Below are 20,064 nucleotides of genomic sequence, written 5' to 3'. Positions count from 1 at the left end.
AGAATTTGCTGATTTTCTGCAGTCAGGTGCCTGACAGTTTGCTTTCTCTCACCCAGGTGTGTGGTGACCAACCTGAAGCTTCCTCTTATTCACCAGCTTGTCCCACAGCTGGGACTTAATTAAATGACAGTGCATAGTCCCTCCCTTCATTGTTCCAGGGAGCTGGGGCCTGGAGGCCCAGTTTGCAGCCAGGGAGCAGGGGAAGCCAGAAATACTGGCTGATGAGCTGGACTGCCTAGAGAGATGAGCTGCTGGCGCTGGCTGCAAGGTCCCCTCTGGCACACATGTGAGCAAGGAGGTTCTGAGCCAGGCCCCTTGACCTCATCGCAGGAGCCAAAGGAGTGAAGCCAGCCCACTTGAAGAACATAGCCCGGGAAGGGGGAAAACCCAACCTCAGAAATAATCATCGGCCAGTTTTACATTGGTGAATATTTTCTACGCTGAGCTACAGTTGTGTGGGGGTGGTGGGCTGGAAATGAGTGGCACTTAGTGGTTCATTGTCTGTGTGGAGCCCATTTGTGGCTTGAGATCAGCATCAGTGTGTACTGGGGCCAGGCCTGTGCCCTGACCACCTCTCCGTTCCCTCATGGTGCCTGTGGGAGCAAGGGGGAAACACAGCATAGGGTTACCATATTTCAGCAAGAAAAAAAGAGGACGGGAGGAGCCCCGCCCTAGCCCCGCCCCTGCCCCTCCCACTTCCCGCCCCCCCAGAACCCCCAACCCTCCCCCCGTTCCTTGTCCCCTGACTGCCCCCTCCTGGGACCCCTGCCCCTAACTGCCCCCCAGGACTCCACTCCCTATCTAAGCCTCCCTGCCTCTTGTCCCCTGACTGCCCCAACCCTTATCCACACCCCCACCCCCAGACAGACCCCTGGGACTCCCACGCCCCATCCAACCACTCCCCACCCCCTGACAGCCCCCCCCCAGAACTCCCAACCCATCTAAACCCCTCTGCTCCCTGTCCCCTGACTGCTCCGATCCATCTCCCCACCCCTGCCACCTGACAGCCCCCCCCAGAACTCCCAAACACTCCCCCCCTGCTCCTTGTCCCCTGACTGCCCCCTCCTGGGACCCCTGCTCCTAACTGCCCTCCAGAACCCCACCCCCTACCTAAGACTCCCTGTTCCTTGTCCCCTAACTGCCCCCTCCTAAGACCCCCCCCCAACTGCCCCCCAGGACCCTACCCCCTACCTGTACCCTGACTGCCCAAAACTTTCTCCACTCCCCCCAAAAAGCCCCCCCCCCGTTTCTTGACTGCCACCTCCAGAACCTTCCTGCCCCCTGACCTCCTTACCCTGCTGCTCAGAACAGGGTGTTGGGCTCTGTGCAGCCGAGCCGGACACGTGGCTGCGCTCCCCAGCACAACAAAACCCGGTCCCTGGCCCTGCACAACAAAACCCGGTCTGGCCCTGCACAGTGCTGCCGGATTGGGCTGCAAGGGAGCTGCCGGCTCAGAATGCAGGGCGGATCCGGCTCCTCTACAGCTGCTCTTGAGTCCAGCCCGGGACTTCCCTGCAGCCCTCCCAGCCGCTCGCTCTGCTCTGCGGGGGGGAAATCCCGGACATTGTGAGTGCTTTACAAATTCCCCCCGGACGCTATTTTTAGCACAAAAAGGAGGACATGTCCGGGTAAATCCGGACGAATGGTAACCCTAACACAGCAGCGTCCAACTGCTACCCCCTATTGCCCTTTTATCGAGTACATGTTGGAACTGGGTACTGAGCGAAAACTAACACATAAAGGGACTTTGTCTACCCTCCTGGCTGTCCCTTGTGTCTTTAAATTCTTTCCTTCTATTTATTATTCATTGCCATTGCCTCTAATTCAGTGATACTCACACTGAGGCTCGCAAGCTGCAAGTGGCTCGTTAATGTGTCTTCTGTGGCTCTTTGCAGCACATGATATTAAATCACTGCGTGATTTAATTATTAACCATTCTAAGTTACTAACCAATCAAGATGCTTTTACTATGTTATTAATCAATTGTAGTTGATAAAATAATAATACTTGGTCAGTCATTTTGCTGGGAGAATTATATATATATTAGGACTTTCAAGCGATTACAAAAATGAATCACGCTTAATCGCACTTAAACAGTAATAGAATACCATTTATTTAAATATTTTGGGAGGTTTTCTACATTTACAAATGTATTGATTTCAATTACAACACAGAATACAAAGTGTACAGTGCTCACTTGATATTTATTTTTGATTACAAATATTTCCACTGTAAAAATGGTAAACAAAAGAAACAGTACTTTTCAATTCACCTCGTACAAGTACTGTAGTGCGATCTCTATTGTGAAAGTGCAACTTACAACTTTGTATTCTGTGTCGTAATAGAAATCAATATATTTGAAAATGTAGGAAAATATCCAAAAATATTTAATACATTTCAATTGGTATTCTATTGTTTAACGGTGCGAGTATGCGGAGGCTCCCATTGGCTGTGGTTCCCGGCCAATGGGAGCTGCAGGGTGGTGCCTGCAGGCAGGGGTGGTGCCTGCGGACAGGGCAGCGTGCAGAGCCGCCTGGCTGCACCTCAGTGCCAGAGGGGGGACATGCTTCCGGGAGCTGCTTGCGGTAAGCACCGCCCAGAGCCTGTACTCCTGAGCACGTCCCACGCCCCAATCCCTGTCACAGCCCTGATCCCCCTCCCATCCTCCAAACCCCTTGGTCCCAGCCTGGAGCCCCCCCCGCACCCCAAACCCTTCATCACCCCCCCGCACTCCAACCCGGAGCCCCCTCCCACGCCCTGAACTCCTCATTTCTGGCCCCACCCTGGAGCCCTCACCCCCTCCCACACCCCTACCCCCAATTTCGTGAGCATTCATGGCCCGCCCTACAATTTTCATACCCCGATGTGGCCCTCAGGCCATAAAGTTTGCCCACCCCTGGCCTAGACTGCTTGCAGCTATCTAAGAGGTAAATATGTCTATTAGGTTAAATAATTGAGCAGCTTTCTTGAATAGATCAGGGTTTATCAGACTGAAGGTAAGAAACAACAGTATACTTGTATCCAGTTTTTAATGCTTTCTTGTAAAATTGAAAATATAAAACCAGCTGAGCAAATGAAGGCTTTATATACATGAGGTCTGTGATTAAAGAAGTCCGTTTAGTCAAGAAAATTTCCAATGAAAGAAACTAAAACGATTAAAGGGAACAACAGTCTCAAATTGAAAACATACATTTCAGAAAAAAATCTTTACAAGTTATTATATAACTTACATTTACATTCTTACTAAGAAATGATAAAACAAGCTGTTTCAAATGCTCCTCATTCCCTTAAAGCATGAAATTCAAAGTGCCACAGCAAAGGAACAGGTTCCAATAACTTTTCTTATACAGTATATTCATTTATAAAATGGATTGGTAAATGTGAGGTGTTTATTTAAATGAGCACATAGAGATACAGACTAAATAAAAGTACTGGAACAGCGTTTCTGTTACTACGTATACAGTTATAGTAATAATAAAGGAAACAAAGGATAAAGCTGTTCTTAGGTATCTGTATAGATGGAAGGAATGTGATTCAAACAATGATCAAAAGCACCATTTTGGAAAAATCCATTTTCTTCAGTTCCATTGGTGACTGCTTCTTCAGACCCACATTGTGCTTCAGAAATTACATCGTAGCCTGAGAGCAGGAAAAGCATATGAGCATGATTTAGCACCACAGTACATATGAGGGCTGAAGCAGGAAGCACAAGTCTGAGTCCTAGAGATACGTAGTGAAGCCTCACGTTAATCAGACAGCAGAAGTCACCACCAACGCCTCACTTAGACAATATGAAAACTAGCCTCATAATTTGTGTCATTGTGCATGAGTTTCCATTCACTGCTTTGTACGGGTACCCCTGTGTGAGTGAAGTTAATCTGGCTACTGGTGTGGGTGTGTCACAGTATGCCTCTCTGGAGGAATTACTGTTACTAGGACATGTCAAAGCAATGGATGGACAAGGATCCTAGATAGTGTTCTGAAAGTGCTGCAGACAGATTGTGTTGTATATTTTTCTCTTTTAAAGGTACTTTGAGGATCTGGAAATATTTCATGTGTGCCCCAGACATTCTTGAGATCCTGGAGGAATCTGGCTACTGCACCAGCTGTCTCCCCGGGGTGTGGCCTGCGTTCTACAATTTGGGGTTTTCTCAGGCTCCTGGTGCCCCTGCGTGCACTCTGGAGTCAGCATCGGGGCACAGGGTGTTCCTTTGGTAAGGAATGTTGTGAAGCATGGTGCCCTCTGGCTGCCTATACTGGCCGAATCTCCAATGGGCCTTCCATTCTGCTGGTACTGCTCTTCTACTGCCCTACTCGTAGCAGGCCTTTGAGTGAAGGCAGGATTTTGTCCCCAATTCTTAATCAGGCTGAACTCTTATTGACATGATACATATCGCTCCACACTACTTGTTTGAAAAGGAACAGTATATGCACTTTGTGCCTGATGCTGACTGCAGCAAGACTAGTTATGCACTCACATAGGTAAGTGGATTTCAATGTAGTCCAATATACCTGAATAGTTTCCCTTGTGTAAAATGATTTCTTTAAATCCCATTCCCAGAAACAGTTTAAAGTGATATTGACTAAGATCTCCTCTTCAAATCTTGCCACTGCTCCGATACTTCCTCCTCTCTCTGTGCCCAAGCTTCCCTCTTCACTGACCCTTTTGTTTCCTTTATCCACTCCAAAGCCCACTATTCTTCTGTGTGGCCTTGAGTAGCTTGCTAAGCGTCCTCCTTCCAAAGACGTCTCAAACCCCACCTACTGCATGAAGCATTGATGCTGTGTTATGCTCACACCCCACTCTGCACATTCTGTGTCACCTCAGACAGCATCGTCTATGTTTGGCTATATCTTTCTAAAGGATTGTATGTTCTTCAGAACAAGGACAGATCCGTATTTCTTCAGCACAGATTACCGACTATTATGCATATGAAAGCAGGCTGCATTTCAGTTATTGAGGCACTTGCGGCTGACTGGGTAACATGGAAAACATGTTAATATTTACTGCAAATCACATCCATATCCACTGCAAACGTATGTGAGGAAGGATGCTCTTGCGGTTAATACACTGGACTGGGACTCTGGGGATTTGGGTTCAGTTTTCTGTTTTGCCACCGTCTCTCTGTGTGAGCTTTGGCAAATTACTTAATCTCTCCGTGCTTCAGTTTCCCATTGATAAAATAAGGATGGTGCTTCATTTCTCCCACTTTGTTTCCCTTGTTTATTTAGATTGCATGTTCATCAGGGTGGGGACTGTCTCGTACTATGTATTTTTAGAGGAGTGAGCACAATGGGACCCCAATTTTGGTTGGGGCCTTTAGGTTCTACATAAGATAATTAATAATGGACTCTGATTCTGTAGCCCTATGTAGGCAAGTCCCCCATTGATATCAAAGAGATTTGCCTTAAGTAGGACTGTAGGATCAGGCCCTTACAAGTGAATTAGTTAGAGGGGTGTTTGTTTTTTAATAGATTAGAGACTAGATTCTGCACTCACTTATACTTATGCAACCCCTTGTGATTTATACTAGTTTACTGTATTAGTTAACCAAGGGTTGATTAATCTGTGGATCAAATCCTGCTCTCTGATACAGAATAAATCTGAAGTAAATGAGAGTAGAAAATAACCCAGTTTGTTTGTCTAGTCAGCACTGTGTATATAACCGAACTGAAGAGCACAGTATTCTATTAACTTATGAAAGGGTGCGTATTATGTTAATTTTCTCTATCTGACAGGGCCCACGTACAAAAGGGTACACAACCACAAATGGACAAAAACCAAGATAAACATACACCCCAGAAATCACTGTTAGATTCCAGATAGTGTAAACCATCCAAAAGCCCTGAACACAAAATAAAAAATTTATTGACTGTTAATGTGATTCATGGAACAGCTGTTTGCCAGTCACATTTGGCATTCCTCTGAGATGAGATCTCCATTAATATTAATGGTGCTATAAAACCCTGAAAAAATTAAAGCACATCCTTGATGAATCTTGCAAACCTGAATGATTCTATTTTACACAGAAACATGAGATAAGATTTATATTTTCCATATATTTATTTGTTTCAGATGCTATGTATTTGTATACCTCAATAACCGTTCTAAAAATAAAATTATTGCTGAGAAACCGTAATAGGTTAGCCCCAGACAAAAATAGCAAATGTTGTGGTAGTTGGTGTTCTGCCACATTATTATTTTTTTGCTCTGACAATTTCTTTTGCAAAGTTTATTTAGTCTATTCTCTACCTGTCTAAACTGAACATCAAATTTCAACATTTTAAAACTGTTTTAGTAACATCAAACTTATGAATATCACAAAAAAAATCAAAGTTAAGGCTGAAACTGCATGGTTAACTCTTCCCTTTTGCTCGTTATTGCTGCACATACTTTTTAGTATGTAACACGACACACACACTGAACTGAGATTCCTCACAATGAGGTAAGAATGTCAGCTCTTATTTTGCAGTCCTATCTTGGACGCCAGTCCAGGAAAGCACTTAAGAAAATGTTTTCAGTAATGTCCTGAGCGGAGATGCTTTCCTGAATCAGGGCCTCCAGCAAAAAACATGTTTGGAATCAGTGAGTTCTGCCTAACTAAAGAGTGACGAATTGGTACTATCTCACTGCTATGGCATTGCTTAAAATATGTTGGGTCTTGTTACTTCCATGATTTTTCACTGTGGTTTTTAAAAATAGGAAAAAATCCCTCAGAAACATGAGCAGTTCTGTATGGGAGCTCATTCACTAGATTGTAATGATTCTAGTATACCTCTAAGCACTTTACCATTATGCAAATATATGGCTGGGAAAAAAGTTACCCATGTGCAATAGCCACTTTTCCAAACAAAATTCCATAGTCACTAGTTCACATTTGGTACATCTCAGTATAAGAAAAAACAAATCCCACTTTTTATTCTTAAGTGAACTAGAAGTCCCTGAAGCCAGTAATGTTTAACAGAATTTCATGGGAATATAAAAATCCTGTTTTGAGACTTAGACCCTGACTATGAACTGCAGCCTGAAATGACTTATACACACCTGAAGATGGGGCTTTTAGTGTAAATGTTGACACAATCTTTACAATAAATGTCAAGGGAACAGGGCAAAATTGCCTTTTTAGTGAGCTGTCCAAAAGCTCACTAAAGTCACTGGGTCTACCCACACAAGTAAGAGGAGAATTTGGCTGTCGCTGAAATACTGTAGGATAAAAGAAAACAAATCTACTTTCCTAAAGAACTGAGTTTAGTGAAATGTTGCATTTTATGTAATAAGACAAAAAGTGTTTTTTCTATTTCTAAAAAAAAAAATCACAAGGATAACTCTTCATAATAGGAAGAAATTACCTGTTGAAGCTAAAGGTGCATTGAGTATGTGACACCCATTCTGTCTCAAAGGATTAAAGCAATGGGATTCCCCCGTTAGCACATCACTGTTGACAGACTGTTCCACTGTTCTGTAGCAGTCTCCGTAGTGGAAACAGTTTTGTATTGAGTGAAAGCTGCCTTGGTAACCTGAAAACAGATATTGCATACACAGTTTAACACTGCCGTGATGGTATTAGCTTCATTTCTGTCATAGCATTTCATTACTGTGGGTTTTAGATCCTTAGGGTTTTAACTATGGAAAAATGATCAAGCCACAGCCTTTATTCTACTTACATATTTATACACACTGTGTGTTATAATATAATATAAAACCTATATCGGGCTTGATTCTGCAAGGTGCTGAGCACTGTGGCCCTATCCAGCAAAGCATCTAAGGACATACTTAACTTTGAGCAACTGAATGAGTTGCCCCACTGAAGTTAATGGGCTACTCATTAAAGTTAAGCATGTTCTTAAATGCTTTGCTGGATCAGGGCCACGATGCTCAGCACCCTGTGGGATTGAGCCTATAATGAATGACTATTAAATTTACCTGAATTAAATAATGCCGTATTTTCCGGATATACCCTATTTGATTTGTGACTGAATAAAGGCCTTTTACCATCCAGCATGAATTATTTATTGCAGGAGATAACTGTATTTACGAATATACCGTTTAGAATACTTCAGCCCTCTCCTTTTTCAAAGTGCTATCTTGTTTCAAATGAGGACATTTCACTAGTCACGGTGGGCCAGATCCGGCAAGAAGAGTTTGGCCCAGAGGTGCTACCCTGCATTCTGATGGACTTAAAGACCTTTATGCTAGTGGAGGATCTCTTTAGCTTGCAGCTGGGGCTCCTTGGCAATCCCACCAATGGAAGCTGCTGAGGGATGTTTTGAATAGGCCCATTCCCTCCCCAGCCAGCAAAATCCATTTTGGGGCCGCTAGTGTCTCCTCCTTCCCTAGAATCTCCTGTCTCATTCTTTCTACCACCAGGGGTCCCGCGCTGGCTTGCACCAGCAGAAACCTGCCAAAAGGAGAGGTAAATCCTGCCTCAGGCAGAAAGTCACTTGGCAGTAAAGAGCAGTGGAGTTTTACTCCTTACAGGTTGGTGCCAGCCTCCTGAAAGAACAAGGTGGTGACTCAGCCTCATCAATGTGAGCTGGGAGCTGTGCACTAAGGGGTTCTCAGGGCATCCCTCACACTAATGACACAGTTAAAGTTAATTATTTTCTAATCTGAATCCTTACTTCTCCTAACAGCCAGTCTAAATGGATTCCTATTCTCTCTCTCTTTCCATTTAGCAGGAAGTGTCATAGGAATTTCTCCATGTTTCCCGTGAAAGGGACAGTGGCACTTTTTCTTCTATTTTTTTTTCTCCTTCCTGCACTCATGCAGAATGAAACTTTTCCTCCAGGAAAGTCACATGACTTCTCTCCAGTTTTATCAAAGGAAGATGTCAGGCCAGATCTGCAGCTGCTATACATCTGAATTGCTCCACTGATCAGCTGAAGTACTGGCCTGCTGTTTCAACCGTGGGGTTAATTTCATGTATTTAAAAAGTAACACTGGTGCTTATCACCAAAGCACCTGGATGCTTTACACTGCTCAAATACACCAATTACCAATCCGCAGCCTGTAACAAACTCCTTCCTGTTCACAAAACTCTGACAGTTACCACAGACTGTTATACATCAGGCTAACTGTGCAATTCTTTAATAATGATGCAGCATACCTAGTTGGGGTGAAAGGGTAGGTTTTGTATGGAAGTTTGACTATTTTACATGGTTTTTGGTTGACCTTGCAAGCATCATGTGTCCTATTTCTAGAGAACTACGGTCCCTCATCACAAAAAACACACTTCGATATTTCATGACTGAAGTACTGAGGGACGACCATTCCAGAGGAAGATACCAAGCACATTTTACCAATGGTACAAATATTTTCTGCAGTAGGCAAGAAGGCCTAGAAATCTGGAATGTTGAATATTAAATGATGTGTGTCCTTCCCTGGCACAAGTAAACAGCCACCTCTATTTAATGCTAGGAGAGACTGGCTCGAAGAATCAAACAGCTCTTATGAGAGGCTGCTAAACTATCTTGTGATGAAGCTTCAGGTACAGTAGCTTATTGAGTGATGTTAATAGTTATCCTGATTTTTATACTTACAAAATGTTAAATCCTCTCTGCACACCTTCTAAAATCACTATATAACTTTAGGGATGAACATTAGACATTAGACACTTGGCTTCAAATGAGGCATTACTGGCTCAAATGAGCACTTTATGAGCTTGGAGCAATCAGACTTTCCAGACTGCCCGCTAGACAAATCACTTCTAGGGAAGGCACGTGTGTATTTTCTATGTCCCTGTAATCACGGTCTCTCTCATCATGCTCGGTCAGCATGCTTTATTAAACCAATTCAATATCTTTATGGTCCCTAAGGCTAAGACACTGCGATTTAGAAAATCAGCCAATAGCCCAACACCACACAACTGAATTAAAACTCACTTTGGACAAGCTTTTAGATAGGCAGCCGGATCCACCACTGCTCTTCAAGACTTATGGATAAGGTTTTCTTTTGAACTGCTTGAGGTTGTACTCTATAACTGGCCAGCAGGGCCCCGGTGAAAAAATTTTTTCGAGCCCCTCAGCAAGGGCGGACCGGCTAAACAGGGCTGACAAAGGGTGGGGGGAAGCCAGGATAGCCGGGCCCCGTGCCCCCTTCCGGACCGCCAGGCCCTGGTAATTTATACCGGCTTCCCCCGCGCTCTCATCGGCCCTGTTGGCCAGTAAGAAACAGGGGGCCGGGGTAGAGAGAGAGCGAGCACGCTCAGTAAAACAAGAAGGGCTGAAAATAGCTACCAAAAGCAGTCAAGATATGTTTTGTACTGGGCTGGGTGTACACCAGTGCCTGACAATTCTAGGGAGAGGCAGTGTCATGAAAATATCTTAATAGTCGATGATTGGATTTTACAGTGTTTGTTAAATGCTTCCCAGTACAAATACAAGGAAAAAGACCCGGCCCCTTCTCTACAGAGCTTGTATATGTGATGTGACTGGTGGGTGTAGCAAGCTGCGGAAAGGGGATGGAATGAGGAAGGACAAAAGTTACAGCAATATGATCATGCAGTTACTCGATTTAGGAATATGCAAATATTGGTGGCAGTAGCAGGAGTTTTAATCCTTTTCAAATGAGTAGAGTTGTCAGAAATGTTTGCTCACTTGCAGGGCTGGCTCTAGGCACCAGCGTTCCAAGCCTGTGCTCGGGGCAGCCCTTTTCAAGGGGCAGCATTCCGGCTCTTTGGGGGCGGCACTTTTGAAGGGGCGGCACTCTGTTTTTTGTTTGTTTTTGTTTTTTGCTTCGGCAGCGGCACTTTTTTTAAAATTTTTGCTTGGGGCAGCAAAAAACCTGGAGCCAGCCCTGCTCACTTGAGGGCACTGTGGAAGAAATGAGTGTTAAAGAGGGACTTGAATAAGGAAAGTGATAGGACCAGATGGGAAAGTATTCCAGGCATAGGAAGCAACATGGTAAAAGGCATGGAAATGGTTGTGGGAGAAATGGACAAACAGGGCATCAAGACTAAACATCTGATTCCTTAAGGCTGAAAATTAGAAGAGGTAAAGCAGCTTCTAGAATGTGTCTAAGCTGGCAGAGTCCCAATAATTTTTTCAACTAGAGAAGCTGAGACAGAGATTTTTAATTACCAAAAGGGACACTCAAGACATCTTTTCCGTCCACAAAGACAGCTAATCAGGCAATACATTCTGTGCCCCTCATGCACTGATTTTTTGTACAACATGTCATTGTTCAGTTTGAGAGGTACAGCTAACAAGCAGTAATTTTATTACTTATCGGTATGTTTATAATATGAATCATCATCTTTGGAATAACATCACAAATGACTCATTTTGTGGCATTTTTACTGGGAATGACAAGATGAGCCGATATTAATTCAAAGGGACTTCATCCTAGCCTGTGAAATTGTAAGCAACTACAGTTGTAGCTAATTTGCATGCACACAATTCAATTTATGAGAAAAAGTCAGATTTTCCTGGCACTTAAACACGGACATGATAAATGCTAAATGATGCAGGACAGCAAAGTCAATTTTATGTCTATACACGAGTGAGATTTTGACAGGCTTTTTCTCTACTCTAGATCAGTGTTTCTCAAAATGTGTGGCTGGTCTCACTGAGAAGGGTCTCTGAGCACATGTAGGGGAGACATGAGAAAAAGAAGGGTTAAATTACTATCAATATAATAATCCTTCTCACTCTTCATCAGCTGAGCCAAACCATCTGCAGTAACATCCATAGGATGTGTGGCCCCAAGTGGGTAAACAGAGTCTCCTGGGAATTAGGAGATATGGAAGGCAGGAAGCTCATTGACATCCATTTGCCTCTGCCCTGATGATTGAAATTACGGTTTCATATTTCTTCACTTCATTCCGCATCACCAATACCACTCTAAGGGCCCTTTTTCAGCTGAGAACTCCCAATTTCCCCTGGTGACAGGTTTGCAACATGGTAGGGCCACTTCCTGCCAGATAGTTGTTCAATCCTCTGATACAGACAGATACCTTCTTTTGGTGGGAAGATGGGTTGGCTTTTGCAACAAACTATCCTTTCCTCTGGGTGGCTAGCATCACCAGCAACCAGGAATGGCTCAGAAGGCCAGCAAATATTTTTAGAGACTCAAATCCCTTGGCGATCTTTCATGCTGATAATAAAGGGAAGTTAATGACCAGCTTGGGTGAATGTCAAGTGTTGCTGAAAAGCAGTCATTAGACCACAGATGAAAGCGAAACTGGTTTGAAAGTAAATCTGCTAGTCCAGGAGTTGGTTTCAGTAGCACTACAACTGGGACAATATGAGTGTTTACCTTTCATTTGCATATGTACTAGTGGCAAAGGAACCTCTGTAACAATGTGTGCTCTAGCCAAATAAGACTTGTCATAAATGAATGAGATTTTGAATAAGACTATTTTAGGCAACCTCAGGAAATGAAACTTACTGTTTATGGGCACTCTAAATTAACTGCTTAGGAAATACTAAGCCCGGGTCTTCATGTAATATACAATTTTTAATGTTTTTTTGTGAGAAAGGTTCTTTTCATTCATTCCATTTTAGTTTGATTCCTTTAAGTTCTATGAAAAGCTTTGCTTCTACATGGAATTGTCTCTCAATACAATACAGTGTAGTATTTAGGAGCTAAAATGAGGCTTGAATTATAGAATCAGAGAATATCAGGGTTGGAAGGGACCTCAGGAGGTCATCTAGTACAACCCCCTGCTCAAAGCAGGACCAATCCCCAGACCATAACTGTGGTTCAATTAACAACCACATATGTCTCAACACTAATTAAACATGGAACATTTTAAAGATTCTTAAAAAAAAAATCTCGTAAGCAGCTAAACTAAGAAGCGTGCAAGAATTATTTTTTTGTAGAAATTTTCCTGTTCTATGTATGCAGAGGGGTAGTACCCATTTGGCAACAGGAGCTCTGCTGATATTTTTCCAAATGGTTTTCGTTCTATTTGTCTAATTTAAATCAAATTTTCTGAGGTTAAGTTCCAATTGAAGAATTTACCAAATGCCTGTCAGTTTAAATGATCACTGTTAAATGTTTTATGTACAGTAAATGTAGAAGTATAACAGTTAATAAAGGAATAAGCTGCGTTCCAAATATAACATTTAGCTCCAATTTTGCTTTGAAATCATTTGTGACAAAATAGCTGTAGTTAACCACATCAGAAAACACACTGCTTGCCTCTATTTCCCCAAGCCATAATCTAAAAAACCTGAAGCACTTTTTAAACGAATGATGTAATGAGCAAATGACTGGAATACGTCTATTAAACTACAACTCATATACGTCATGTCATTTAAATGTACGTGCAAATAAATCCAAGCTCTTCAAATTCCATAAAATCTCTGACAAGAAATCATGTCAGATATAAATAAATGCAGTATGCTGTTTGCTTGCCAAATTCTTTCAGTGTATAATAATTTCCATGTGACTTTACTATAACTAGCTAAAGACACAAATACTGTGGTTTATCATTCTTCTCATTATCGACAACCCATAGCAATTCTCAACATTAATGTGCTTCTATAAAGACTGACTGGTTTTACAGATCGTGTTATTTAGAATTTCCTTTTTTACAGTAAAAATATAACAAACTTGACTAAAAGATTCCCATTTAAAAAGCTGCCATTGAAGAACTGAAACAAAGACTTCAAGTAAGTTTAAGCCCAAATATGGGTTACAGATGAATTGGTTTCAAAGGCTATTACTCAACATTGATTTTTGAACTTTTTCATAATAAAATTATAATAATAATTCAAAATTTGGTTAAAGTGGAAAATTATTGCCTTTTTCAAAACCACACAACCCAGCAGTCAGAAAGCAACGGTTTGCTCAAATGGGAAATGTGGTTTTCTCTAAGGAATAAAGTCAATTTATTTAAGTGGTTCAAAACTTGTTCTGTCTATGCATTTGTTTCTGTCATTATAATGAGCTGCTAATCTGTCCTCCTGTGGTTTGTAGTTATTTAGCTCATTATAATAACAATCATATATGATTATATGCTATCATAAATCTGCTACTTTTTCCCTCTCAGAGTTAGTCATTTTAAAATTGAATAATCTGTTGAGCGTCAGGTTTAGTGAGTTTTTTGTTTGATGCAAATCATTTAATATAACATGCTTTTGCCTTTCAGACAAAGTCCAATCAAACAGCAAAAACTAAGCAAGCAATTTTAGAGTTTTTATGGTACTTGACCCAATCTAGAGGTTAAAATACTACCTGGAGACCAAGAGAGAAAGGGAGGTAAGTATCTATGTATTAGAGATGTACCCTGCCATTGGGCCTATATCAGAATCTTGTTTTTTCAAACTTTATAAAAACTTGGCCTTAAAACATTCAAAGAATAGCAAGCAAGTCATTGTGCTCATTTGGTATATTTATCGTACATGAAACTGCACGTTTCTGAAAAATGCCTTATTCAAACAATGGTACAATTGTGAACTGAGTTGAGAATCTGGTTATCTGCCCGGGTATACTTATATGCTTGGTTATACTTTACAACCAGACAGCTGTCCTGTACATCTGTAATAAGATGAATATTTACCATATGGAAGCAATATAGTATCTGGATTATATAACATGTTATCTAAATATCCAAACTTCCATTACCACAGTAATCTGTGATAATATTAAGTGCTAATGTATACCTTCAAAACATTGTAGAGATACTAATGCCTCACAAGACAACTTTGGGGGTATGAAAATAAGCATCATCCCCATTTTAAAGACTGGGACATTCAAATGCAGAGGATAAATAATTTACCTAAACTACACAACAAGATAGTGACAGAGTTAGGATTAGAACTCAAGACCGCCTGTCTCTCTAGTACTCAAACCATATTAAATGGGTGTAATGCCAGAAAGTGCCATTATAGTCTATTGTATAAATGATACATTTTAAAGGTTCCTAAATACTACATAGACTGAGAGAATAAACAGTTACAGCTTCAAGGGTGATCCAGAGTTAAATCTTTTACTCTGTCTTTAAATCAGAGGTATTTCGGGATGTAATTAATATGTGCTTGCAAAATACTTTGAGATCCTCTAATGAAAGGTGCTATATAAATGCACAGCTTTGTTATTACTGATTATAATTTGTCTCCATTATAAGTAGGTAATAATATATATGGAGATATATCCATCTCATAGAGCTGGAAGTGACCCTGAAAGGTCATTGAGTCCAGCCCCCTGCCTTCACTAGCAGGACCAAGTACTGATTTTTTTTTGCCCCAGATCCCTAAGCAGCCCCCCCTAAAGGATTGAACTCACAACCCTGGGTTTAGCAGGCCAATGCTCAAGCCACTGAGCTATCCCTCCTCCCTTAACCCTCAGGTAATGCATGTACTGATCTGACTGATGAAAACTACAGCCCCATGTGACTAAAAAATAGGAGTTTCTATGACAATGTTGTCAGACAGTGTTGCCAAATACTGCAATAATTAAAACACTAATACGGCAGCTGGGAAAACTCAAAATATAGTTACCTTGCTGTCCCTGTGGTACAGATTGGTTTTGAAACTGAGCATATGGTTTATTTGGTATTCCTGAAAACTGTTGCGCATTTGGAGACTGGCTGTGTGGTGATGATGAACCGTGTTTCTGCAATAGGGAAGGTGGAACTAGTGTTTTCAGAGGGCTGAGAAGAGGTGAAAGAATATTTGGAGCAAGCCTAGAACAAGAAAAGAGAAAAAGCTTATATTACAATATGAGAAAATAAAATACTTGAAAATCCCTAGGCAGTATTTCCATAGTGATTTAATATAGAGAACTTTATTTACAATTTGTGCTGCCATAAATGATATTTTAAAAAAATAAACAATAAAATGTTTCTTTCAGGTGTACGCCAGTAGTAAAGCAAATTAGAAACTAATTTACAATCTTTTACACTGGCTTCTCATACTGTTCACACTTCTGGGGTCACAAGTGACACGATTAGTCAGCAAGCTGTCTGACTTCACAATTAGATGCAAAGTCAGTTAAAATTAAAAACTTTATTAACTGACAAATGGATCTGAAAATACAGGCAGAGACTAATTTAATGCTAATAGGTATTCCGTGATTAAATTCTCACGTATTGCAATGAAAAGGCATCTCTTAGGGTCTAATTCTGAATTCCATTACACCATTGATGCAAATAGATCTGTCTGGGAGTAAAATAATAGCAGAATTTTGCACTTCATGATTATGTCCAATTAATAGAAAACCTCATTAATATCTTTAGTCTCTCCCCCTTGTTCTATTTGTACAAAAAATAAAAGCACAAGGAAATTTTCTTTAAACATGTAATTCTTTATTGTGTCTCAGAACCCTTGCAAATCATTGTACTACTATACAAAATATAAAATTATTGCCCTTCTCAACCATCAGCAGTCTTCTACACTATAAAAGCAGTGCTTAGAAAATCATCAAACATTAACTATAATATTAGTGCTTAGAAGTTTCAGGTTTCAATTTGTTTCTATCAAGGAGGCTTCACCCCTGCTCTCTCCTCTCCCGCCCCCCGCCCCATCTCCTCCCGGAAAAGACTCCTCTTTCAAGGCATAAGGATCTAAAATGTCAGGTGTGTGGATCTTATTTAATATTGAATTTACCTCTTTCTAAAATACGAGGAAACTCAAGCTCTAATGGGGAGCTCCTTTCATCCCAGGAGGTTCCCTACTGAGTCGGGATTGTCTAAATGCACTACCAGCTAAAACGGGGCTAAGCATCTATACCCAAAGGTTCAGCCAAGTCAAGGTTGCATACTTGTTTTCAATTGTTTCTCATCTAACAGCATAGTTTTAAACAGAGGGGTCTAGATTGTCCTTCAAAAGCATAGCCCTGGGTAAGCATGTGTATGCTACTGCAGTGCCCCAGAAGAAGACGGATGTAAAACCTCTTCCCTGAGATGTGCTTGGCACAGGAGGTTAGTCAGACAATTGGTTGCAGCTCCCTAATCATGCATTGCCACCCCAGCATGAGTTGGTGCAGCCTAGGAACTGCTTTACCTCACACCACTGGCATAAGGTACCTAAGGAACTTTACACCAATCGGTGGAGCACAGTGGAGCTTCAGCATGCTTCCCCTCTCCACCAGCACGTCCTCTCCACTGTGGGCAGAGGTGGCAGACAGCACAGGAATTGGCTTTATCCCCTCCGGCAGCGGAACGATCTGCCGGCCACTTATGGCCAGAGTCCTACTGCTTTGCAGAGAGCAGAATCAAGAATCTGGTCCTTCTGTGCAAACCCCATTAGAATTATATTATCATTCTACACATTAACAAGAATCTAAATGTTTTGCTGGGGCATTTAGACCTCTGGTTTTTTGAGCTCTCATTGCAGCAGTAGAAAGACTGATCAGTTGGGTTCTAGACTGATAGCCTCAAATGTTCATCTTTTGAATGCAGATACTGTTTAGAGTTTGTTTGCACGAAATACAATACTGTGTAGATGCTGTATTTTCTTTACCCTCCAACCTCATATGTCTTGGGCTGAAATGAAAACAAAGGACAGATTAAGACATAGAGGTGGGGGGAGCCGCATTACATCTAATAGATTCCATAGAAACTAATGAAACAAAACTTCTGTATGGAGAGAACCACTCAGTAGAATCTGTATGGCTAGCCCAAGGCATAAGTATAAAAATATACTAGTAGATTACCTGTTGACATCTGACCGGGAAAAGGATATTGAGTGCACGTTGTTGCAGAAGATCGAAGATGATACCAACTCTAATAAAACTGTAACAGTGGGTGACTTCAATTACCCACATATACTGTTCAAATGTCACAATGATACATGGTTAGAGAAGCAATTTCTCAACACCGTAAAAATTGCTCCTTGGAGTAGCCCACAAGAGGTAAGACCATTTTTGACTTAGTCCTAAATAACATGTAAGAGTTGGTTCAAGAAGCAAATATAGCTAACCTACAAAGTAATAGTGATCAGAATATAACTAAATTCAACAGCCCAGGCACAGTAAGGTGCCAAAAGGTACCATTGTGACACAACTTCTGAAAGGGAATTAAAAAAACAACAACAGCTAGTCAAAAAGACACTGAAGTAAAAAACAAGGAAATTAAGTGCATAACAGGGTCACCGAAAGCATGCATGTCCCTAAGCGAAAAGGGATTGCAAGAAATAAAGTAGTGTTATTAAATGGTCTGGGACAAGATGCTTTTCAAGCCAAATGTTTAGTCTTAAAGGGACACAGAAAATCTGGAAGTGCACAGTTGTTCTAACCTCTTTCATTTTCTATATCTGTTCTCAGATTTACTGTGTGGGAGGAATTTAATTATATTTTTAAACAAATGCTTAACTTTTTTCCCCTTTTCTAAAAGTGATACTGAATGTTAGAGACTGAAATCCTCTGCTTATTAAAAGAGGCAGGGAAGGCGTTGTCCGTGTGGTGACTCAACACCACTTCACCCCTGCGTACAGGCCTCTTGGGGGTAGATTGATTGAACAGCCAGGCAGAGCTGTCTGCTCACTACAGACCCTGGTTGGTTCCACAAGGGGGCCAGGGGGAAGGGACAGAACATCTGTATATGCCATAGTTTTCAACCTTTTTTCATTTGTGGACCCTTACAAAATTTCAAATGGAGCTGCGGCCTCCTTTAGAAATCTTAGACATAGTCTGCAGACCCGCAAGGGTTCATGGACCACAGGTTGGAAACCACTGTTCTATGGTAACGACAATCTGTCATGGACCTCTTAGATACAGTCTGAGGATCCCCAGGGGTCTGCGGACCACAGGTTGAAAACCACTGGTGTATGCAATCCAGTGGCCCCAGTATAGTAATCTATATAACTGGAGCCTGAGGCGAATCCCATTCAAGTCCTGTGTTGTGGGCTGCGGCTTAATTTCCCCGGCTGGTCTGTAGTCACCTCTCTAAAACTTGTGTTACCTGTGGGTGAAGTGGATTTCACCCTGTCTGAACAGCTACAGCGGAGTACACAATACTTGGCACAATGCTGCAATCTTTCCCCATTATTGTAAGACAGCAAATAAGGGTATCAATTGGTGTTCATTTTGATGTGGGCATCTAGCTGAATGAAGCTCCCCTGCACCCTTCCCGCTCATTTTCCTTAGGCCAAGGAATAACTTTCTATCACTAAGCCCTGGTCTACACTACGGGGTGGGGGGGTCGACCTAAGATACACAACTTCAGCTACATGAATAGCGTAGCTGAAGTCGGCGTATCTTAGGTCGACTTACCTGGCCGTGAGGATGGCGGGGAGTCGACCGCTGCCGCTCCCCCGTCGACTCTGCTTCCGCCTCTCGTGAGCTAGAGTTCCAGAGTCGATGGGGAGCATGTTCAGGGATCAATTTATCTGCGTCTACACGAGATGCGATAAATCGATCCCCAATAGATCGATCACTACCTGCCGACTAGGTTTAAATTTGAACAAGTGACCTATAGGTGAAATTTTCTTCTTAGCAAAATATTAATTTCAGTGTTCCAGAATTCAAGATCAACTCTAAAATACAATCCTGTATGTATGTGTGATCGAGGAAGACATCAATTTTTTCATGAACCTAGCTTTCAGTTTCAAGCTTCTGGTGTCCTTTCCTCATTCTCTCTAGGGTGTTTGTCTTCTAAACACGTTGCCTTGGCACAGCTGCTCTTGGTGTGCAGGTGAAATCATTCCAGATACAGATTAAATAAATTATGCATTAGCTACAGGAAACAGTTTTAAAAGAGACGGCTTCTGTATAGAAGAAGAAACACTAAACTACTTAAAGAAGGACCTCAGTATGGACAGCTGTTTGAATCAGAAACTCCCAGGCAGTACCTCAGGCATATCTGTTTCAAGATCTAATAGTTTGGACACTTCCTGTTAACATTGTACTATAGACACAATTTGTTTTGGTTTGGATTTTAATAATAAATATGTATATACCACATTTTTTATTTTCATTTTTGCTTGTATAGTTCTATAAATTTTCTGTCTTTTAGTTTTTTAATATATACTTTATATGTAGATATTAAATAAAACCCAGATCCTTCCTAATTCACTAAAATTGGGTCCCATGACTATGTTGAATATTTATATTCAGAGAGGTTGAAATCTTTTTCCCACTCCACCTCTTCTCATGGGTAAAGATATAAGTATCCAAGA

At 41.6% G+C, this 20,064-nt stretch overlaps 1 protein-coding gene across 1 annotated transcript in view; it reads right to left on the bottom strand.

Annotated features, from left to right (window-relative positions):
* Nucleotides 1-3,012: 3,012 nt before the first annotated feature.
* The window catches only part of GLIS1 (GLIS family zinc finger 1), a 285,319-nt gene continuing 268,267 nt past the window's right edge, over nucleotides 3,013-20,064 (bottom strand). Inside the window, 3 exon segments of the mRNA XM_054037066.1 lie at nucleotides 3,013-3,639; nucleotides 7,351-7,518; nucleotides 15,448-15,632. Of these exon segments, the coding sequence (XP_053893041.1) occupies nucleotides 3,503-3,639; nucleotides 7,351-7,518; nucleotides 15,448-15,632 (490 nt within the window). The 3' untranslated portion in view covers nucleotides 3,013-3,502.

This window comes from Malaclemys terrapin, chromosome 8 (genome assembly GCF_027887155.1).
Source record: "Malaclemys terrapin pileata isolate rMalTer1 chromosome 8, rMalTer1.hap1, whole genome shotgun sequence".
NCBI classification, from domain to species: Eukaryota; Metazoa; Chordata; order Testudines; family Emydidae; genus Malaclemys; species Malaclemys terrapin.
The sequence above is the reverse complement of the archived record's forward strand: the minus strand, read 5'-3'. Positions and strand labels throughout refer to the sequence as shown.